At 38.6% G+C, this 25,014-nt stretch overlaps 1 protein-coding gene across 2 annotated transcripts in view; it reads left to right on the plus strand.

Moving 5' to 3' along the window:
* The window catches only part of Plcl2 (phospholipase C like 2), a 191,213-nt gene that overhangs the window by 117,210 nt on the left and 48,989 nt on the right, over positions 1–25,014 (plus strand). For both annotated transcript variants that reach the window (XM_027923164.2, XM_027923165.3), the window contains exon 4: positions 17,211–17,286. In XM_027923164.2, coding sequence (XP_027778965.1) covers positions 17,211–17,286 — 76 coding nt within the window. The remainder of the gene's footprint in view (positions 1–17,210; positions 17,287–25,014) is intronic.

A 25,014-nucleotide genomic window follows, 5' to 3' on the forward strand; every position in this document is an offset into this window, starting at 1 on the left:
TTTTGTCAGATTCACCAAAAGGATGAATCATTGACTATTCCATTGTCTCATCATTGTCCACGTTTAGGTTAGAGTTTAGAAAACAAATAAGTTTTAGTCATAAAAATCATATTATATATTTATTTATTTGTTTATTTATTTAGATTTTCTGTATCATACCCTGACTTCATAAATCTAAGGTCCATTCATTGGGGATTGATGTAATCCATTGCCACCTCTTCTTGTGTAGTTTAGAGCTACATGTGCTTTTTCATTTAGAAGTTCAGCAGTGCTGGAAAGATTGAAGTTACATCAGATACTTCTATAAAAACCATTAGTGGTCGTACATAGATTTATGTACGGGATGATGGACATGTACTTTGTAGACAAGCAGTCACATTTTAGAGGACAGCTCTTTAAGGAATGAAATAATTTGGATGGAGTGTTACCTATAAAAATGAAGTTATTGAAATAACCAGATTATATGGCAAATCATCTATTTCAGAATTGTTTTTGAGCCAATGTAATTGCTGACACCTTCTCAGGCCACTTTCTGGCATCCTTTTTGGGCAAGGGGGCAGAACTAATTTTTGACCACATTTCCTATTTCCCTGGTCATGACTTGAAAAACATTTTTTTTTAATTTAAAAAGGCTGTTTTCCATAGTCTTTTAAGAATTATTATTATTAGAGCTTTATGGTTATACATAGTAGTTGGATTCCTCATTACGAACTCATATAATGGAAATCAATTTTGGTTCATGATCCTCCTTTTCCCTCCCATCCTTCTTCCTCTACTAGCCTTCCTTTCACTTGTATATTAATTTACATTTGATTGTTTTTTATGTAAATCTTATCTTCTGTTCCCCCTTTCCTTTATTTTACTCTAGTTTCTGCAATGAGGAAAACATTTGACCTTTGAGTTTCTGAGTTTGGCTTATTTTACTTAGTGTGATATTCTGTATTTCCATCCATTTACTATCAAGTACCATAACTTCATTCTTTTAAATTGCTGATTGGAATATCATTTATTTACACACACACACATATACATACATACATATACACACACACACATATATACACATACATACATATATATATATATATATATATATACACACACATATATATGTATGTATATACACACACATACATATATATACATATACATACATATATATATATATATATATATATATATATATATATATATATATATATAGTGGTGTATATATATATTTTTCCCTTAATCTATTGACAGGTAATCTGGGTTGATTCCATAGTGTAGCTATTGGGAATTGTGCTGCTGTAAACATTGAAGTGCAACCTTTTGGATAACAAGGGAGTAACTTTTATTCACAGTCAAATGTATTACTATAAAAAACATGTAGTACTTTAATAAAGCTCTGAAGCCCATATTTTGTTGATAGGTTTCATTTGACCTCAAGTTCATAAGAGAAATGAAATAGAGCCTTGCCTGTGGGTTCTTTGTTTCTCAGTTTCACTTGAGTGTGAAGACTCGTCCTCACCCTCACCCTCACCCTCACCCTTACCCTCACCCCAACCAGCCTTCTCAAAGCAGCATCCTGGCTGGTGACTCCCTTCCGCATGCTCACTGGTCTCCAGTGGGGTCTGTGGGAACCACCACTGTACTCTGTTTTGATGGCACCTGTTTCTCACCCTTTTCACTTGTATTCCCCCAGATCACTGAAAAATAACTGCCACTCCCACTGCTGTAGTAGTCACCTTTAATAGCAGAAAGCTGGTTTGACTGCCAGAAGAATTTATCAGGAATAAAAATAGCATTTAATAATGGTTTTAAAGTCTTTTCTAACTTAATTAGGGCATTTTTAAATCCTGACCCATAACAAAATTACCCTCACAGTAAACTCAGTGGGTGGACAATATGATGTATTAAGAGTTCAGTTTAACTTTACAAGCTTAATTACTAATTAGCTTAAAATAGTATCTTAAGAAGTTTAAAACATTAGTATTAGCAAATCTTTAGGGCTAAATGTTTTCTATTTTTTATATGGAGGATTCATGTAGGCAATCCTTCATCTACTGTATAGAAATCCTTAATTCAAGGATTTTCTTTTAAATCAGTATGGATGTTTCTAGTTTTCTTTCTAATTATTACATTTCTATAATGGAAAGAGGTCAAATGAAATTAAAGCATAATTTATGTCATTATATAGCATGAAAATAATTTTAGCTTTTAAATCAGTTACCTGTGCCAAAGCAAAATAAATTCTATCTTTGTGAATGTAAGTGGCTACTTTCCTGTTTAGCTAAATGTGAGTAGAATGGCACTCAGTAATTTTTAGTTGATTCCCTAAAACTAAGCCCTTCTTTGTTGTTGTATATTAGAATTCTCCATAACCAAATTTTTCTTTTGCATACACATAACAAATGTTCATCCTTCAAAGGTACTAACTGAGGCAGGAGGACTGCAAGTTCAAGACCAACCTGGGCAACTTAGCGAGACCCTCAGCAACTTAGCTAGACCCTGTCTCAAAATGAAAAGGTTTGACAGTGTAGGTCAGTAGTACAGCACCAATCTCATGGACCACAAAAATAAATAAACACATGCACATACTCTAACTGCATTTGATTTTTCGCGTTGTTTTCTAAAATGTGCATGTAGCATATCAGACTATATCTTGGGTACTTTTTAGTTGAATATCATCAAATGATGTGTATCATGTGACATTTTAGAGCAGAAGTTGGGGAATTCCTGCTTTTGCATGGTCTGCAAACTAAGAATGATTTGTACGTTTTTAAATGATTGAAAAAAATATTTAAAGACATAAAAATTATGTAAAATTCAAATTTCAGCATCCATAAACAAAACTTTATTGAAGCACAACCACATTTATCAAATATTATTGATGACTGCGTTCTCAGTAGTCTAATTTTCTATGATGGCAGAGTTGAGTAGTTACAACTGAAATGAAATCTATGTCTAAAGCTTACGATATTTCCTATCTGGTGTTTCACAGATAAAGTTTGGCAACCCATCAAAAAAAAAAAGATGGATCTGGAAAAAAATCCTTAGGGTATTTTGATACATTGTTTTCCAAGTTCACCTTTTCCAGATTAAATTATGATTGTAAAGGTTTTTCTTTCTTTTCTTCTTTTTTAATATATTCACTGCATTTTGAATTTTGATCTGGAGAAACGTGATTGTAATTGTTGAGGGAGGAGTGTGTCCTAAAAGCCTAATTATCCTCTCCTGGAAAAAGCAGTAAGCAATAATGTTGTGAGCAGGAACCTGCAAAAACAGGAGGTGGAAACCAGAGGTAAGCCAGTGGAAATTAATGTGTATTCTGTTTTTTTTTTAGTATCCACCAGATAAGCATGATATGTCAGTAGAAAATGGTGACAGTCAAGCCAAGTTTCATGTGATAATCCAATAAAACTTGTAACTAATGTAGCTTCACACATATTTATCGATATGTATAATCATGTGTTGCTGCTTGGCAATAGGCATTAAAAATGAGTTGGTCAAAGAATTGAGTTTAAGTAATGCTTTACGTTTAAGTAGTGAAATATCTCTTGGGGTGGGGTGGTGAAGGGTGGGGTGGAGAAAGGGGAATTGGGTGGGGTTGGTAAACAACTCTGCAGTGCCTTTGAAAACCCCTACTTTGGTTTCACTGCCCTACAGACAGGGAGTAGGGCTTTCTCTCAGATTACTAGATCCAGGCTTTGCTAACCACACTGTGCTGTCTAGTAGAGGAAGGGTTGCTGGAGGAGGCAGAGACCAATCCTGTGAAACCCTCTCCCACAGGGAGGAATGGGAAAGATGCTCTGAAGCCCCCTGGAGATCCCACACCCTGCTCTTGTTTATGCTTTTCTTTCTCTTCCCTCACCCTAATCTGAGCTCCAGAATGGCAGGGCACCTGTGTGTCCTATCCACCCCTGTGTTCTCGGCACCGACAGTAAGCGTGGACATGGCAGACACAAAAAATATTTTTTGATAAATGAATAAAAATGACCTTGATCTCCTGGACACAGATTATCAGGTGTACTTCCTATCCTCTGTCTCTGTCGCATGTGTGCCTCTGTTTTCCCCAAACTCTTAATTTTTATTTGTATGCACACTAAAAAGCTTTTTAGGGGAGGGTCTGGAGGCTGAAGAGGTGGCAGGAGGGGGAGTAGCTACCTTTCAGTCTTAGTATTAGATGGAAGTGCTCACATTGTGCAGCAGTGAGGGGCATCCTCTCTGCTCCAAGAAATGAGGATGACCGAGGTGCTTGGGCAGCTCCAGATGCTCCCCAGGAATGTGAAGCCAAAGGCAGAGGAGGCAGCCCAGGGAACCCGTGAGAGGAAAGCAGGCACAAGTGTCCCCACTCCCACGTCATGTACCCCTTCTTCAGACTCTTGAAGTCATCCTGAGCTTTGCTAGAGGATTCTGAGTCCTGTGTGAATTCTCCCCTTAAAAGCCCTCATATACTTAAAAGGAAGTAGTGAAGGCTAGAGAAGTGCAGGGAGAGGAGGAGGAAAAGGTGAGGACTCCTACTTACCTGGCCAGGGTGGGAGAGCAGCCTGACAAGGAAGCCACTGTGAGGTAGAACCACCCCTCATAATGTATGCTGTATTTTATGGTTTTCCAAGCATATTAATAAATGAATTGTTACATAACTTATAGTCAGAGTCTCTGGTGTGCAATGATTTTAGCCTGGGAACTGGGAGTAGAGGACAGGAGGAAAATCTCAGGTGGGCATGGGCTCCTATTGGGCCACGCAGAGACATCTTTGAAAACCAGGGAGCCCCTTTCCCCCAACGGCAGAACCACCCAAGCCCTAGCACCCTCTGGCTCTGGTGAGTGAGGCATACTACGCTCCTGTGCTTCTGGGGAGGGAAGGAAGCCTTGACCCCTCCCTACCTCAGTATCTGCCAGCTCTGCCCCCACATTATGAAATCCTCATCTTCCCCCTGTCCCACCTGCCACTGTGAGCTGGCCCCAAGGACAACAGAAGATCTACCCTGACACATTTTGCAAAGGACACGTCTTAATAAGTACAATAATGAATCCATAGACCACCTAGGTAGGTGTACAATAGGTGTGAACAGCATGTTGCACAGATTGTTTTTACACAAGGACATAGTATTACTAGAAATTAGAAGGTGAAAGAGGACCTTCCATGCACCTTAGGAAGAAGACAAGTAGTTTTGTTTTGTTTTATAGGGCAGTGGGTCCTGGGGAGTAGCAGAGAATATGAGCCCTGATAATGAGACAGACCCTTCTCTAGAGAGGCCATGGGCAAGTCCATTTCTTTATCTATAAAATGGGCATAGGGCCACCCCCTCAAAGGTTTGTGAGACGATATGTAAGTAACATACATAATAAAAAAAAATGCTCAGTAAATGGCAGTCATTATCCGTTTTCAAAAGCTAGAAGCATGCAGCCCTTGAAGCTTTAAGCCCTGTACATATATGCTTATGTTAGCATCACTCCAAACTCCAGAGCAACAGTCAATAATCAGCATGTGTTTTGCTTTGTGGAGAACATGGTGACTCCATCTCATAAAATTAGGTTTAAGGTCCAAAGTAAAAAGCAGAAGGGAGGTCTTCCCTTCCATCTTGCTGGGTCAGTCATCTTCTATTCAGAGGGGAGGATCCTGGGCCAAGTGTGTGTGTGGTCAACACTAGGAAGCATGCCTGAGATGGTGCAGGAAGTACTCCATCAGCTGCCCAGTCTTCCTTCTTCTCCAGCAATACTGTGGACATTCTGCTGTGCCAGAAGATATTGCTTTTCCTTATGGAGAAGTCTCCAATTGCTTTTCTGTCTTAACTAACATCTATATTTGGTTATCACAGACCTGAGAGAAACTAATGATACTTTACAATAAGACTATGATTGAATTACCTTCTGTTAATTAGGAATTTCTAAATCACCTTTATCCCCTTGGAGAAAAGACTTGATATAAATAGGCAGTAATAACAGTAGTGCTATGTTTAATTCAAATTGTATCTTTTGAAATTTAATTAATTTAGTAATAACAGTTTTAAACGAGCATGTCAGAACTCTAAATGGTCCTTAGTGACTTGAAAGAGTTAATATAGCATCCAGAAGTTCCTAAACACTCTCCGGAAGTAGCTTGCTCTCTGAATAATTGGGTTTAATCAGCTCAAGTTCCCCTTTTTCTCCTGCAGGAGTAGTTCAGGCCAGGATGTGAACCATTCTGACTAGTTCTTTTTTTAAAATTTTTTTTTAAGTTGGTGATGGACCTTTATTTTATTTATTTGTATATGGTGCTGAGAATCGAACCCAGTGCCTCATGCATGCTAGGCAAGCGCTCTACCACTGAGCCACAACTCCAGCCTCCTGACTAGTTCTTTAGAGACACCTCTCTCCATGTAAGATGTAACCTCTCAACTATCTTAAAACCTTCCAAGACTGGGGAAGACATATTGGACCTGGCCTGCCTTTGCCTCTTCTGAGGCAGGTACTAGAGGCAGAAGCCAGTGGACCTAGCATCCACACAGGTCTATGTCTGGCTATCCACAAGCCCTGTGGGAAGTCCCTTCCAAATTGCTAAGGCCCTTCACTTAACCCTCATCCCTTCCTCCTCTTGTGACCATAGAGGATATTTGAGCACAATGTGCACTTAAATTTCCTGCCACCTTAGACCGTATGAGAACTTCATGTAAGCACAGTTAAGGGAAATAAGAGGCGTTGTCTAGTGTGACATGCCTGTGGGCCTGGTAGATGATGTTTGTGCATGTACATCCTTGAGTTAACCCTGGTGCAAAACAATTCTGCATGTGCTAACAACTATTTACCATGTGCTGTAAAGTATTTACTTTGTGCAAATATTGGGACAAGGCTTTCCACAGTAATTACATAAAAAATGATATGTTGCACTCCAAGTTCTTCCCAGAAAAGATATCTGGTCATATAAGACTGATCATAAAATAGAGGAATAGAGGATCATTATAATTTAAGGACACAAAGATTTACTGTACAAATGCTCTCCATATAGAAAAGCATAGCATGATGAACTACTACATGAACTGGTAGAAATTATATAGCTTTTCTAGGTGGTTTTATAATTGCAATGGAGTTCCCTTTTATAGTAGCTTAGGTTCTGTTTTTGTTGCTGAAATCTCAACATTTTTTGTTTTCCTTCTATAAATATCTTACTATATAGGTCCAAAAACAGTACAAGATCAAATCCAAAATTCTTTCCATTTTTTGAAATTGTTTATTTCCTGAAATAAGATGAAATAACATTTCTAACTTAAGTTTTTGATTAAAACAAAACTAAAATTCGAAATCCAGAAATTATAAAAATTTGCAAACAACTTATAGTAGAGTAAACATCTGAAGTCTATAAATGGACTTCATAACTTAATCTTTTGGTGCAGTTGGAGCTGCTGGTTTTCCAGAGCCCTTTTCAATTTTCCTCGAGCTATTTTGTACAATGGAGCTTTGCCAGCCCCTGGTCTATTTAAATATGTCTGGGACCACATGGAGACTTCCATTAATGCCAATTCTCAATTAGGCTAGAAATAGGAGTGAATTCCTTTTAAATCAAAGTTGGGTTTTGTTGTTACAGTTTATTCAGTTGCTTGCATAAAATAAAAATTTCTCATCTAATCTAAAATATAGTTGTTGAGATAACTCACCCTGGTCTAGTCACTGATTAACCCCTATACTCTGTCTCTGTGATTCTCTTTTCTTTTTTTCTCCATTTATTCCTCTAGAAGTGCAACCCCCCACCTCTTGCCCAATTCCCTCTGTGTTGTGTTTCCTTATCTTTGCCCCTTTCTCCGCTTCTCCCTGCCTAGCAAATGTGTATTACTAAGGACTTCTAGTGGCTGCATCTGGAAGTGCCTTACAGAAATACCCACAAGCAAAAGCAATCATCTATCCAGTGTACCCTGAATGCCAAAGCAACTGATAGAGAGTAGGAACTTAGGGAATATGTTGGTTGTTTTGACTACAAGGTACTATTTGTGTTCGTGAATTTTATGCTTAATCCAAATGACGGTTTAGGTGAGATGAACGGCAGTTCAGTTCAGAGACTGCACTTGAAGTTTTATCTGTAGAATACAGCCCCTTCTCAGTGTTTTAATATAGTTGTATATTAATTTAGAATGGGAAGTGATAGAGACACTGATTGTGATATAGCAGGTGTTTTATAATGTGAAAATCTCCTTAATACCATGTGACTTGTTATTTTATAGGAGTTTATCTGAAATTTAGTGCATATTAGGAGAGCCACATTGACCCCTGGGGACCACCTAGCTTTGAAATGAGCTTTATGAAATGTTAAGAACATATTGAAGAGGTAAGGAATTCTTGGCTTTCCAAATGGAGACCCTGGGTCACTCATAACTCCTAATTCACAGATTTCTGTAGCACTTGGCATCTATTCTCTGGCAAAGAATGATTGTTAAAATAGTTGAGTACAGTGTTGAGGCAGGCTTATGCAAAGTTAAAACCATGCTTTGGTTGAATATGATAGAAACTGAGAATTCACTTTATAATAAAATTGCATAGGAGAATTTTGTTTAAAAATATCCAGAAAGATTTTTAAAATGCTGTTTCCTTTACAATCAGTGCTGGGATAAACACATGTTTTGAAAATGTGAAATTTGTTAGAATGCAATTGATACATCAGGGCATAGTTGGAACATAACTCAAATTTCTTATTTGCTTGTGCACACTTTTGTCCATAAGAACACTAGGTAACCAGAAAATGGTCTGGGGTGAACTGAGTGTACATACACTGCACCCCTCAGAAGTCTACTAGCATCTTTGATTCACTGAGTGTATGAGCTATATCCATCTCTATCTTGTATAATAACTTTCCATTAGATTTCAGAGAACACCCCTTCTGCCACTTCACAGTAACTCATAAGCGACAGCCCTGTCAATGCCCACTTCTAAAAGCGACCTGCAGATATTTTTCAAGGTAAAGTGCCACATTTATTGTAGTATGTTTCATTCTTTAGCCATTCAACATGCGGAACTGTAATGTTGCTTTTGATTCCTGTCTTTTTTTAAGTGTTACTTCAAAACTTTTACTATTGTGTCCTTGACCTTTTCCCCTAAGAAGCCCTATTTTTTAATTAAATATTTGCTTTTTAGTTATAGTTGTCAATACCTTTATTTTATTTATTTATATGTGGTGCTGAGGATCGAACCCAGGGCCTCGCACATACTAGGCAAGTGCTCTACCACTGAGCCAGAGTCCCATCTCCAGCCCTATGTTTTTTATTGCATAGTTTTGTATATTGCCATGAATTTTAGGAATGCATGAGTAGCACTATTGCAGAACTATCAGTACTGCAATTATATTCTCCATAAATACCCAAGATCACCAAACGATCAAATCCAGAGCTCTTGATATTGTGGATTCCCTCTCCTTCTAGAAACTCTCTCCTCACACATCTGTTGATGTTTAATATCCTTCCTCTTTCTTCCCTCTGATGATTCCCATACCTCTCTTTTTGTTCCTCTGTCTACTTGTTAATTTGAGTGATTCTGGAGCATCACCATGATGCTCATTTGTCGTTAAAATTCTTCCCTCAGTAATGTACATATTCTTTCAACTCAGCTGCCAGCACTGTGCAGAAAATTCTCAATTTTCCAAATGCCAGACCCAGACTATACCCAATTTTTGGTTGAACTGGAGGATCTCACAAGACTTTCTTCAGCTCACCTAAGGTGGAAGTCTACATCCTAATGAGTTGACACATTTAAGGCCCTGGGAAGTGCAGTTTTCCCTCTATACCATCTTCAGCTCTCCTTCCTGTGCCCACAGATCAACTTGAGGTCACTCTCTCCTTTAACAATCTCTTCACTTCTTTTCTTTCCCAGTGTGTCTCTTGTAGAGCAGTGGCCTTGTCTACTCCCTGCCCCCACTTCCATGTTTCCTGCCCCTCATTGCTTCTTTCATACTGATCATTCATGGTTCTAAAATTCTGCTTTGATGACAGCACGCCTCTGCTTTAAACTGTCAGTAGTTTGTGATGAAACTCAAATACCACAGTGTCCAGTCCAGCCCTCTGCTCCTTTTCTGGTCAGATTCCCCTTTTTTCTTCTAATGTGAATTGAAACACCAGAGAGCTGAATGAATTTTGCAGTTTTAAATCTTGCCATGCCTGCAACAGGATCATGTATGTAGTAGCACCCAAATGTCCTTCTTTCTTTTTTTTTAACCTTTATTTTTATTTACTTACTTTTTTAATGTGGTGCTGAGGATCAAACCCAGGGCCTCACATGTGCTAGGCAAGCGCTCTACCACTGAGCCCCAGTCCCCAGTCCCCAGATATCCTCCTTTCAAAGTTTGTTAACAGTTCAGGCAAGTCTTTAGGCTATCTCTGTAATTTTATTTTATATAGGTTTTTTCCTATAGTTTTATATTATTTGAATAGTGAAAACTGGGGAGGTAGAGTTTCTCTAGAAAACCAGGACACCTTGCTCTGGAAGCAATTGGTTATTTAGAAAGTGTTTTCATAGTGAGCCTGCTGGAAGGGATGATAACCACAGTGCTTGGTGACATGGCAAACCTCAACCCTTCTGTAGGATCCACACTCTGCTCTGCTCTCCCCTGTACAGCTGGATATGACCACAATCCTCCACCAGTGTGGGTAGAAAGGGGAGCTGGGTTCATTTGCAAAGAGGCTCCCAGGAATAAGCCTTTTGTACCCCAACTCTTTAATATTATGTTCAAATATTAAGTTATGTTATATTTTCTCACAATAACTTTATAAATGGTGCTGCTCCCATTAGTTCAAATGTAATATTTTGCTGTACTTTGAGCTGCACTAAAAGAAAGTTTTACCTCTGAATTTTAGTTTAGAAGTCCCAGATCCCAATGTTCCTCCATTTGATTCTAAAATTCTTCACCCACGCAGGGATAAATTATTATACAGTGTTAAAAAGAAAAATTATTATTAACACAGAGATGTTTCTTTCAAGAACACAGAACAAAAACACCAAAGCTTACAAATTCCCGAGGGAACTCTTCTCTTACTTCCTCATTCACTGCATTAGTGAACTGATTCACTTCCCAGGGTTGCACAGCGTGAGCTAAACAATACCTGCGACATCCAACTTTAAAACCTGTCTTAGTCCATTTGTGCTGATGTAACAGAACACTCCAGACAGAGTTATTTATAAAAACTGAAAATTATTTTCTCACAGTTCTGGAGGCTGGGAAGCCCAAGATCGAATGCCAGCATCTGGTGAGGCCCTTCTTGCTGTATCCAGACATACAAGGTGGAAGGGCAAGCTTCCTGAATACTGTGTGAACCCCTTTTATAAAGGGCTGTCTCCCATCCACAGGGCAGGAGACCTCATGGCCAAATCACCTCTTCAAGGCCCCACCTTTAAATATTGTCATATTGGCAACACCTAAATTTTCAGAGGGGACATGTTCGAACTACAGCAGAGGCTGCCATTCAGATAATTCTGATTAATTACTGTCTTCTGAAGAGCTCATCCTTAACTCATGCTATTTTTTTTATTCATCCCTGGAGACCTGAGGCAAGTTCTGCTCTGGTCCTGCTCAGGTCTTTCTTGAGCTTGGCAGTACCCAAAGCCACACCTGCCACATGTCCTAATATGGATCTCCAAGATGGCTTTGGCAGTCGAGGGGCATTCAGTGGTGAGAGCCAGGTACACTCCATCATTGGCATGTTTGAAAACGATGATATTTACTTGAGTTGGGGAAGATACTTACCTGTTATATGTCAGGTAATCATGGAATCCATGGCAGAGAATGAACCTATTCTGCTGTCTAGTTGATCTAGGACCTCTTCAACTTTGCAACTTCATTAGAAATAGCTACAACAGAAGCAGCTGCACATCTGTGTGTTAAGTACAGGGGCAGGCAGAGGAAGGAGTTAGAAGGTGGGGATTTTCTATCTGAAACTGAGGTCGGCACAAGATAAAGGAAAAAAAAATATCTAGAGCTCATAAAAATGTTGCCACTAAAACTTCTTTCAACAATAACTGAAAATTACTTGCAAACTACTTTTATAATTATTAACAGAATCTGTGTTCCTGAGATGAAAAGAATTGTCTAAAATCAGATATAAGATCCTTTTGTAAAACCACAGAATTGCTTATTCTGAAAGCAAAATTTTCCTGGCTGATAAAGCAAGTTTCAAAACAGAAAATATGGGAGGCAGAGGCAGGAGAATTGCAAATTAAGAAGCAAACCTCAGCAACTTAGTGAGGCTGTAAGCAACCTAGTAAGAACCGGTCTCAAAAAAAGGAGTGAAAGGGAGTGGCTCAGTGGTTAAGCACCCTTCAATTTAATCCCTGGTACCAAAACAAACAAAACCCCAGAAAATAAAGAAGCTGTGTATAGAAACCTAGTAACATATTAGTAAAGTTTTTCTCAGAGCCCTGTCTATGACAGAGAAGTTTACCTTATGCTAACATGGGGAGATACTTTCGAAATGCAGCATTCTTATGAAAAGCCTTTGGTTTTCTTCCAGCTTAATAAAATATAAATTTTAATTTTAATTTTGCTTTTAGTTGAAACTTCCTTTTTATCTGCTTGAGTCCTGTATGAAAACCTTGTATTAGAGTTGATCAAATTTATGAAATGGGTTTCTAGGCTATGTTAAAACCAGAGATTTTTCCTAACACATTAGTTCCAGAAATTTAGGAGGTACTGCTAACAGGTCACTAATGTAAAATCCATTAGCAACAACTGTATAAATGCATCTTGCACTGAATAAACAATTGTGCCCTTGTGGTGAGTTCTTCTGGTTGGCACAAGGGTGTCTGATTGCTGTGCCAAGACTTGTACCTATGTGCTTAAAGGGGATTGATAAAAATAATTCACTTGAATTAATGCAAATAATGCTTTAATAGTGCTTGAGTTTGGGGAAGATACTTACCTAGATAATCTGACATAGCCACTCTGCTTGGCCTTGCATGCTGTTGACACACTAATGTAGCATACACAGAGATAACAAAATGAAGCCATTTATTAACTCATGTTTGTTGTTTTGTTATTCCTTTGGCTCATCTCCTGATATTATTCCCTACACATTTGCTTTCATCTAATCTGAGGTGCTTATTCTAGTAGTTTCACATTAAAAGCAATGATTTTTCTTTTTTATAAAAATGAATTGCTAAGAGGGGCCAAGTAATTTATTTATTGCTGAATTTTTCTTAAAAAATTTGTTCTCTCAAAGTGGCATATAGAAATATTACTTGAAAAAACTGGGATTGGGGAGGGTAGCTTAGTGGTAGAACACTTGCCTAGTATGTACAAGGAAGGCTATGGGTTCAGTCCCCAATGCTGCTTAACTAATTATTTTAAGAAAAAAGGAAAAAACGACTGAGAGCCAATGACGGTAGTTAAGATGATACCGCCATCTGCATTACAAAATTACCCTCTGCCTTTTGTGTCCTTCTGGTTGAAATGCTCTTTCCTCCTTACTATGCGGTTGCTACTCATGTGTCAAGAACTATTATGGTATTGTGTAGAAAGCAAAGCTTTGAAGTCAAATGGAATACCAGTTTCATCAATGATTAATTCCAGTCCCTTTGCCTATAATTACAGAGACCTGAGGAAAGTGACTTACTTTCAGTGTTCACATCTGTAAAACTAACATCTTATATGCCCACTTCACGTGGATAATGCTTGTTATAAAGTAGCAGACTCAGACAGAAAGTGCTCCCTACTAGATCAACTGGCCCCATGCTGCCCCTGCTGTGCCCTCAGTGCCATGTTCTCTTCCTTTAGTGGTAATTGTCAGCTGAATAAAAGGAAGACATCAGCCAACTCTCAGGAAGGAAGGCACATTGCTTCACCCTTCCCTTCCTGCACTCTAAACTTGGTGCCCTTGCAGGAGCTCACAGCCCAGAGTGCTTCCTCAATAAGAGGGTCTCTTACACCCTAGGGGAATTTACTAATACTGCAGGGTTGAAAATTAGTAGTTGGGCATACTTGCACAGCTGAATTCCCAGGAACTTGGAAGATTAAGGCAGGGGAATCTCAAGTTTCAATAATCTCAAATCTCAACAATTTAGTGAGACTGTCTCAAAATAAAAAAAAAAATAAAAAGGGCTGAGGATGTAGTTTGGTGGTAAAGCAAACCCCTGGGTTCAAATCTCAGTACTGAAAAAAGTTATTGAGGATTAATGAGCTCATACTATGAACAAGAACTCTAAACTGTCTACCAAACATTAATTTAATTACAAATAGGTACCCGATTTATAAATCTGTACCCCAAAACTATAAAAAGATATAAATTGTCTGTTACTCCTTTCTAAGGAAATTGTGCAAATATTTAATAACAAGTATGACAAAGTGAATCATCTCTGCTAAGGACTGGAAGTGTTTTCTTCCTGTCTTGTCTAAGTTAAGTTTTGCTGATTGTTTACCATATACCTCCCTCTCCTATCTGGTTCCCTCAGGAATTCCTAATATTGTCTGTTAATGTCTGTTCCTATTTACTTCCAAACCTGAAAATGTCTTCTTACTTTGTGTGTTCTACACCCTGGTGTATTAGCCATCCACATATTTTATATCTTGCTCTTAAGAAGGGAGTGGGTAGCATAGTCATCCCCATTGTTAGGAGAGGAGAACACATCCTTTGGTGGGCATCAACATGGATGCCATTACACCACAAGTACCCCACCAAAGGGCTGTGGCTGAAGAATATTCAACTTTACACCCTCAAGAGCTTACTGGCTATAGTAGCAATGCTGCATTATGCTGTAGTTAATTTGGGTTCGTCTGGGTTCATCTGTCTTCTTTCTCTACCATACTCCCAGAATCAGCAACCGTTCTTTATTCAGCCTCAGCACTTAGCTCAGAGTCCCACACTTAAGGGGCCTCAGTAAATGATCCTCCATGTATTGCAAGGTGCAGGAGGCAGACAAACTTCCCTGTCCACACCCTCGATGTGTCTCTCTTAAGCCTTGCATATATTTTACAGCTGAGAGGTGCATAATTATTTAGCCTTTGGTGATACTTTTCTCCGGAAGATGCTTCTGAGAATAATAATGTGATTTGTTGTTTCTCTGAGCTTCATCACAGCAGGCTTTCCAAGTAAAACTAAAATTAGTAATGAGTGTTGGAAACATTGCCAGTGAACATATGAAAGGAAGTCATGCTCATTCATCTAATTTTGGGCTACCAGAACATGCTCTGCCAGGCCTCCTGGGTAAATGGGGAGTCAACCGTGACATCTACCATGTGCAAGTGTCTTCCTGGAGCCAGTCATTCCACGCACATCCTTTCATTTAATTCTCACATTATGAGGTGTAATGTCTTTAATAAGCGCATTTTACAAATAGGAAATTATGGTTCTGTAAGATTAAATGTTCTCCTGGATGATAAAACTAATGAATAGCAGAATCATAACTGAAACTCATATAAGCCCTTTCTGTTGCTGTTACCCACCCCTCCATGATTTGCTTTGCCCACTCTTCCCTGGCAGATGATCTACGTGTGTGAGAGCTGGATGCTGCCTTTTTCTTCTCCATTGCTTTTCTATTGCTCCTGTCCTACTCTTTTTGCTTCATGACTCAATTCATTTTTTTTGCTTTAATTTGTTTTTCTTTTTACTGTATTGAATGATGGAGGCATGACTGGCCAATTCATTGATACTGAGCTATGACAACTACCATCCTTGCTTGAAGAAGTCCTTGCCTCTTTGTAATTCCCATCTGGCTTGACATCAAAGCTGAAAAAGGTTACTGATGACGGTATGAACCTTTTCAGTATGCAAATTTGTAATGGCACAAATGACTTTATATCAGCATGATAGAGTTTTTAACTATTCATTTTTATCACTGCCTATTCAATATGTCAAGCTGTAAAGTAGAATATTTTAATTTACAGTAATGACTCAGATCTTGAAGAATGAATGTGAAAATACTGAGTTCCAAGGTGCAAGCCTTACCTCTAGGCTATGGACTCTGTGTGTGTGTGTGTGTGTGTTTTTTTACTGGGGATTGAACCCAGGGGTACTCTACCACTGAGATACAACCCCAACCTTTTTATTTTTTATTTGAGGCAGGGTCTCACTAAGTTGCCCAGACTGACTTCCTCCTGCCTTGGACTCCCCAGTCTCTGGGATTACAGGTGTGCACCATCACAGCCAGCTTAGGCTATGGAATTCTTGAAAGGGACTATATCCCAGTTTATACCTGGGGGCTGCCGTTAGTAGGCGCTTCCTGAATAATGAAGACATATTAAATTTTGATGTTCACTATGGTTTTTTTTTAGAATAGAGGAAGCTTTTGATAAATGCTGTTTGACTAGCTTAAAGAATCTTTTGCACTACTAAGAGGCATGTTGGATTATACTTCAGTTTAAATAAGGATAACTAATAAGAATGGTGTTCTTTAAATTATACAAATAAATCTACATATATTGAGTTACTATAAAATAATTACTCTGGTAGTTAGTGATAAAAGCTATAAATAAAAACAAGACAGAAAGTAAAAGAATGGGTAAGTGTTATTTAAAATAGGATGGTCATGTAAAATAGGTGAGTAATATTATAAAGAAAAATATTTGTAATTAAAATTAGCAGAAAATTAGAATCTATACTAATCAAGTGTCATAATTGCACCCATTTGAGCTCAGAGAGTTGAATCTGGCCATCTTTGTTTTTATATTGTGATTTTAGAACCAATAAGATTACTTCATACAAGTCTTTTTCCTAGCTTTTTGTTGAGTAAAATCATTAGTCAGATGTGCCCTGATGCTTTCTTTTCTTCAAGGTTTGGCTCTTAAAACAAGCACATATAATTTGGAACAAGACATCAAAACTATTATTTTTTTTAAAAAAAGAATGTTAAGAGGAACATTTAAAAATGCCAGGGATTTTTAGTTATCATTTGTGATGAATGGCATCACATAAATGCTGTTTTGTAAATTCTTATTTTATGTTTTAATCTAATTTTCAGATGAAGATGATTTGACTAAATGGGTGAAATGTGTAGGTGTTAGAACTTTCTATAAAATTAAATTGAATATTTTGTTGAAATGATGACCAAAAATATGATTTGAAATTCAGATTGGATGAGCACACATTTTTATTTACAGGATTTCACAATGAAACTGGTTTAATTACACGTAGCACATAAACCTATCCACAGCCTTGTATAAGTTGTTATGTAGGGAGCACGATTTTATCACTTTTCACCCACAGTTTGAACTTGAGTCATGAGAGGTCAGGCCTGGTTGCCATCCTCAGGTGTGATCTCATGTCTGGATGTTTCCTTTACAGATGATTCAGTCCCTCAAGGCATTGATTGAAAACGCGGACTCTGTGTATGAAAAGATCGTGCATTGTCAGAAGGCAGGTAAGTGAAAGTTTCTTCTCTTTAAAATAAAATTAATAGCACCATGTTCTTCCCCCAGAACTATGTTATCTTTTTTGATACTTTATCAAGAAAATCAGATAAGAACATCATTTTTCCATGGTTAAAGAAAATACTAATTCACTGGTTCTCAACCGTGGATAACAAAACTAACCTGGGGGGAGCTCAGAATACATCAACATTGGTTCTGGAGTGTGAGCTGGCATTAGATAGCTGTTAAAAATGCCCAGGCATTTCTAATGTGCACCCAAGATTGAGAACCCTGCACTAATCTTGTCTTCAGAGTTACCTGGGCTGCACAGTTACCTAGCTCCTGCCAGTCATCCGTGACTCTCTAATACATAGCAGGATAGTGAGGCTTGAACAGAGAAACGATGCTTCTTAGGAAGTAGAATGGGTGCCAATTAACAACTTTTTAATGCACTGACATTTTTAAGTACTGATAAATTATTAGTTTAATACCCAAATATTAGTCCATGTTATAAAATTCTGCTTATATAGACACCCATCTACAGATGCCTCTTGGCTTAAAAGGGATAACATCCCAATAAACTTATCACAAGTAGAAAATGTACCTGACATCATAGCTTACCAATACAGTGCATTAGAGAGCATTGGTTCTTGACTCTCAGGATTGAGTGGCTGACAGGGAGCTGGGATTGGCTGCAGCTTCCCAGATTAATAAGAAAGTACAGTGCCATGAGTCCAAGAAAATATTCAAATTCAAATTTTGAACTATGGATCCTACTGAATGCATATCACTTTTGCATCCTTGTAAAATTGGAAAATAACCAACTGAACTGTCACAAATTAGTTAGTTTTAGCTGTAGTAAAAAAAAAAATCAAGTACCCTAGATTGCAATAGTAACACATAAAATAGGGTGCTTTGAGTTCTTCACTTTTGAGTGAATGCCAGTTTGGAAGATTCTAATATGTGGAATATTTGTGAGTCTATTAAATAAGGAGATCTGTCCTTGCTTTCCAGGGTTTTTTGGTTGCTATCTTTAAAATCAAGAGACTATACATTTGCGTGGCTGAAAAAAATAGTTATCTCTTATTTCAGAAATGAACAAGTTTAAAATAAATTGAAGAAAAAGATATATGCTAACGATTTTCTCTTTTGGTGTTTATTGAAGGAATATTCATGTTAGTGGCCAGTCAACAAACTACAAACTCCTCATCTTGTTTTTCTTATCTTGTGAGCAGAATATTGTTAGCAAAATGATCTTTCTACTTTTAGTTCTTCCCAAGATGATTTTCCCTACAATCTGCAACTAAAACATTTGCTGTAGACACCATTCTTATCATATCACTACCATGGTCTCTGGCATCACACCTGAGCTCCTAATTTTACATGTAAGGTCATTGACCAACTGGTCTATCATTTTGCCAGTAGTATATAAAATTTATTAATTATGACATCTGTTCATTCATTGAATAAATGTATGAGCTTCTATATGCATAAGGTACTTCATAGCTCCTGCATATAAAAATATGAAAAAGGTCTTTGTATTTTTTATTGCCTTCTAGAACCTTCAAATCAAACAGGAGATATAAAAGTAAATAGTCTATATATTATTAACTGTGTATAACTCAGGAGTCTCAGCCAGGTTTGTGAGGCATGGGGGAGCCATTGATTTTTGAGCAGAACAAGGAGGGACACTGAGCTGTAAGGTAGTGGATGTAATAGCTGTGTACAGAGAAATTTAAAAGACAGAGCCTGATTGGAAGGCTTTTGGCAATAGTTGAGGAAGAGGCCTGTGAGCACAGTAAGGAAGGAAAGGAGGCAATGGTGGGCCGTGCCCGGCTCCCCTTTAGGCTGCCCTGCTGCCTTCCCATTCCATGTGTGCTCCTATTTCATTGCGTTTCCACAAGCCACCCCTCTGGTAAGAGTTCTGTCTCTATCCTCTCTGCCACTCTCTAGTACTTTCCTTCTTTAATTTGCTTCATTCTTCCAGGAGACCTTCATGATTCTTGGATTTATGTTACTAAGTCATTCTGTACAATCCTTCAAATAATGTGTTTGCTTCAGTTGAGAGAACTTTGTCAGTTATTGTGTATTTTATTAATGTGTTCCATCTTCTAAATAGGATAATAACTTCCTGTGGCACCAAGATTGTATATTGAGTTACTCCCTGTATTTTATCCGTGACATCTGTTCCAACATTCTGTGCAGAGTAGTGGCTCGAATATTAACTAACTAAATGTGATTTGACTTGTATTAAGTGCTTAATTCTGTTGAGCACATGTGTGAGAAGTGTGAACTTTGTGGAGTTTTTTTGAAAATAACTTTTTTTCAGAAAAAAAAGAATTGATTTATTAATTCATTGGTCACTGTTAATCCTTTACAACTCCATGGGCTTGTGAAATATGATTATTTCTAGTATAATATGGCTTTAGATTGTTCTTCTGTTTGATTTCAGTAAGGGATATATTTGCTTATTGGAGTCTTGTCTAGTAGGGATTTTTCAGGGTGAGTGGGGCAAAGTAGTGGTTCCAATTGCCCTCAGCTTAAAGATCTTTAGAAACTTGTAAAGATTATCTTTTGGTTTCACAGTTATTCTGTAATGCCTTCACAGTCCTTCTGTTACCTCCAGTACCTATTTTAGAGTCCCCTAGTCTTTGTTTCTTATGTTTGCAGTTATTGTAAGGACTTTAGTCATATTTGTATTGAGCTCAAAAGACATTTGCACAAGATTTTACTTTTGATAAATAATTGCTATTCTGCCTACAGACTTTTCATTTTGCAAAGGAATATATAGGTCACCAAAGTGCTTGCAAGAAAGGATAATTTTAGAAGTATTCCTAATGTTGAAACACAAATTTATTTGATAAAACTTTATTTAAGGAATTAAATGTAAATAAGGAGTCAGACACCCACCCCAAAATCACATGCTAAAAAGTGCACCAAGTTTGGGCAGGTTCAGACTCCTGGCTATATAATGGAGTTTTTATGTATATGCCAGTGTTAAGAAAAAGAAAAAAACGGGGCAGGAGAGGCACTTAGCAAGGGAAGACCTTCAGACAGGCTATGCTAGGAACCTGCAGGCCCTAAGAGATAGATTACCAGGAGACATCTAGAGAAAACAGTGGGAACAACTTAGTGATGGACAGTTGGGACATTCTTCTCAGAAATGAAGCTGGTGCACAGAGGAGTGGGGGTAGAAGGGAAATATTAATAAGAAACCCATATTCCTAGGAATATGAAGGATTCAGTGACTAAGAAGAATGATAAAAGATAAGACAGATTGAGAATGGAAGAAGTGGGGTGGACAGGAAGGAAGTACAGCCATGGAACCCTTGACCTTAAGAAGGGGAAGGACCCCCCCCCCCTTCTTCTGAGGTAATAATAAAATTGTGACATTTAGAGAAATTCTAAGACAGAGAGGAGCATTTTCCACTGGAAAGGTAGACAAGGAAGTAGTCCCCATAGAATGCCAGCTTTGGGGTAAGGGTACAAAAGAGGGGATTCAGGACAGGGGTAAGAATATGGGAGCATTTTTTAAGAGTCAGAGGTGAGGCCAGGCGTGGTGGCTCATGCCTGTAATCCCAGCAGCTGGGAAGGCTGAGCAGGAGGAGCTCAAGTTCAAAGCCAAGCTTAGCAACTTAACAAGGCCCTAAGCCAGTCGGTGAGATCCTGTCTCTAAATACAATATGAAAAAGGACTAGAGATGCAGCTCAGTGGTAAAGCACTCCTGGGTTCAATCCCTGGTACTCCACTCCCACCAAAAAAAAAGTCAGAGGTGAGCAGTGCCAGACTAGATGCAGCAAACAGAAAGGAAGAAAAGGAGTCGTGTACAAATAGTCAGAAATACAGTATTGATCCAGTACAAGGAGACTAATTAAATATTGCATCCTGTAGGAGTGATGTGGGATGAAGGGTTCTGTGCTTCCTGTGAGAAAGATGAATAAGTAATAAATAACACAACTATTCAAGAATGAGTATGTATAAATTAATAACCCAGATAAATACACACACACACACACACACACACACACACACGTCATTCCCAAGTAGGTAACAGGTAAGGAACACATGAAGAGGAGCCAAACAGGAATCTGCAGAGGATGAGGGATCACAAAAGTTCCTTTTTTAAAGACTTAATAATCAACAATAAGATTTGCCAAATTCTTTCAGGGAAAAATCTTTTCCACTTTCTAATACATATCTTTTTTTCTCTCTTAATGGCCAAAACCATAGCCTCTTTGAATTGTAATTTTTTTTTTCCTCTCATCACTAAATTGATCTGCTTCCTGAAGGATAGGAAGACAACCTGGAAGGAAACCTAAGCCACTTTGCTTCACTGAGCTGGGCATTTTTATCAGGTGATTTTAAATGGAAATAAATTGTTCTCCAGAGGAGAATAGAAAGAAATCAATGACACACTTCCTGCTAAAGAATTAACACATGTTTAATTTCCACTTCCTTCTAAAACCTCATTAAAATGACAAGTTTTTTTTAAAGACACAAATCCATAAGGACAAAAACAATGGCGGCAGCAAAACATATATCCACACATTATTATTACTGTGTGTATATATGTGACTGCATGACCAATGTGATTCTGCAACCTGTACACTCAGAAAAATGAGAAATTATATCCCATCTGATTCAAATGTATGATATATCAAAGTCATTGTACTGTCATGTGTAACTAATTAAAACAAATTTTTAAAAAAGACACAAATCCGTAAGGACAAAAACAATGGCAGCAGCAAAACTCTGAAAGCTGAAGAACAGCTGAGCGAGTGATAATTGACTGAATAAGTGATAATTGACTGAGCTGCTGAGTCAGGAAAGCTGGCAGTGATAGGGAGGTGTTGAGGGGACTAACCATCAACCTGCTTAGAACAGGGTCATGCCAGGTACTTCTGGAATTGAGGGTAAGATAGGAATAATAAGAGAGCAATCTGAAAGTTGGATTAGGAAGCAATTAGATCCATGTGTCCTGATAGCAGTGAAATTTAAAAGAGCAAAACTCTTAGCTTTCATGTGGGGAACTTAATAGGTAATGCTTGGAAAAGACCTACTTTAGCCTAAGCATGTTGCTTACAAATAGAGACATACCCACTGAAGGAGAAAACGAAATCAGTTAAAGGGGTGGAATGTGACTGCTTCTGAGGAGGGGGAATTTGTGACAATTATTTGGCTCTTTAAACGGTGCACATGCGTAATTCTGATCAAAATAGAAACCAAAGTGAAGAAGAAGAAAGGAGAAAGGAAACAAGGGACAGAAGCTGCCACAGGAACCGAGGTTCCTGGAAATGTGGTCCACACCCACAAGCCCTGGAGACTTGTGGTCTGCAGAGGGTTCAGGGGCACAGCCAGACAGCAAGGTGTGTGCTTGTGCTGCAGGTGAGAGCCCGGCCTTCTTCTCACAGGGGAACTGGCTCTGCTGTTTCTGGATGACTATGACCAGGGAGGATCAAGTTCCAAATGAAAGAAAACGCAGCCCCTGGCCTCTGTGAACATGGCTTTTTTTCCTGGAAGCTCTAAGGTATTCTCTCTCTCAGGGCCCTGGTTGCATCATTTCCAAGTGGGACAAAAGATAATTTTCTGGATAATGGAAGTTTTAATTAAAAATACCTTAATTTTTATCAGTTTAATATAAAACTTTTAATGATGGATCCTATCCACCCCTGCTTTCTTAAGTTCAGTTTGCCAAAAATTATTTGAAGTTTTGTGTCATCCTGAGACATACACATCTATGGTGAGGCTGCAGCTTAGTGCAGTGCTTCCCCCGAGAGGCCTTTGAGTTCTGAGACCCGCTTGCTATGCCTGTTCACCTCCAGTCCCTGTGTTAATAGTTTAGTCCCATCTCCTTTTCTTCAACTATTACTTCCTACTGCTAATCAGTACTGTATTTCTGACTATTTGTACATGGTTCCTTTTTTTCCTTTCTATTTGCTGCATCTAGTTAGCTGCTCAGTTGACATCTCCCCCATGACCAGGCTTGATTGATTTGTCTTACCTAAAACAGTACTATGTGGAGAGAGTGAGCAGAATATCAGGCCAGACCTACCTGATGTGCGTTTGGATGCTCAGATCTTTTCAGTTCACTTCTGTTCTGTTCTTTTTCTTCCCTTTCTTTTTTGTTGTTCTCTCTCTCTCTCTCTCTCTCTCTCTCTCTCTCTCTCTCTCTCTCTCTTTATTTTGCAAACTCCTCAGATCTTAGAGTGCTCTTAGGACCTGAGGTTACCAGATAAGTAACCTGTCACTATCATCACTTGGTTCACTGACATCACTATCCAGCACAGCACAGTAAACAAAATCTTCTGTGAGATTCATTCTGAAAGTACTTCACAAGTGTTCTCTTTGAAAAGATTTGCAAAAGAAAACCCAGGAGACTTGTAACTTTTGTTTTAGTTTATGTCAGAGTGTTTCTCCACTGTTATACAGAAGTAAAAGCTTCTTTCTTTCCTGGGAAGCCAGAGACCCAGGTTCTTCTGCCCTCTCTGCCATGTGTTGCTGTGTGACTTTAGGTTGATCACTTGACCCCTCTCTGTCTCATTTTTCTTCTTCTAAGGGGCATGTGATTTTCTGATGATCTATAGGTTCTAAAATACAGAAAACTAAGATCAGTAGCATAAGCAGCAATTTTGTAATGGTTTGATTACAATTACTTTAAAAGATTAGGAAGTGGTGGGGGCTGTAGCTCATCAGTAGAGCACTTTCCCAACAAACTGAGTGAGGCCCTGGGGAGGGGTGAGGGTTGAACAAGTCATCACGTACAGCATCACAAAACACATAACTGCAGCACATCAATGTGAACCTGAGGGGAGAGTTCTTAGCTTAGAAAGTAAAGAGTGAGTCCTCTGAAGGTGAGACCTCAGGAACCCGAATCAGACTCCCCAGCCCCTTAGGGGAACCTAGTAGGTGTCCTCAGATCTAAATAAGGTAAAGGATCTCACAACATCTCTCCTCCTAAAGATTGCATGCTGACCCATCAGCTCCTTTTCTAGGCACTTACTAATTAACTAGTAATTAGTGAAGCTATGGGACGTCAAGAGGTGGCAAGATCATCAGTGGTCTCCCTCTCTCTTCCTTCAAAAGGGAACTTCATTGCTAAAAAGGAAGCACAGAAGAAATTATCTTAGTAAAGGTGACAATTCATCCAGGGCAAAAAAAAATGGTCTTTAGAAACCCCACCTCACCACCCTCTGTCTCCTGTACCCATCCCAGTACTGCTAATGACACACACCTATAATCCCAGCTACCTGGGAGGCTGAGGCAGGAAGATCATAAGTTTGAGGCCAGCCTGGGCAATTTCACAAGATCCTGTCTCAAATTAAGAGCTGGAGGTGTAGCTCAGTGGCAGCACTTGCCTAAGCATATGCAAGGCCTGGAATTCCATCCCTAGTAGCACAAACAAAAAGATACTCCTTCGATTTTCATACTAATAGTATTCTTTCTGAGCGTGATCAGAATGTCCTAGTGATGTTTATTTAAAATGCAGTTTCTTTGCATTATCCCCCCTCCATATTGAATCTTTGGGGATGAATCTCCAGAATTTGGAAATTTGGAAACGTAGAAACTTTTTCCAGGGTAGAGCAGAGCCGTCCCCCTTTCTGATGCATGCTTTGGCCCTGTGTCTCTTTCCTCTGCCCTCAAAGGGACCGAGTTGACTCTCAGACTCAGACAGGTGCTGGCTGCATGATTGGAGTGACAGCCAAGTTATCTTTCTAGAACAGCAAGCTTCTTCTTTGTAA

This window comes from Marmota flaviventris, chromosome 1, assembly GCF_047511675.1.
Source record: "Marmota flaviventris isolate mMarFla1 chromosome 1, mMarFla1.hap1, whole genome shotgun sequence".
Classification (NCBI taxonomy): domain Eukaryota; kingdom Metazoa; phylum Chordata; class Mammalia; order Rodentia; family Sciuridae; genus Marmota; species Marmota flaviventris.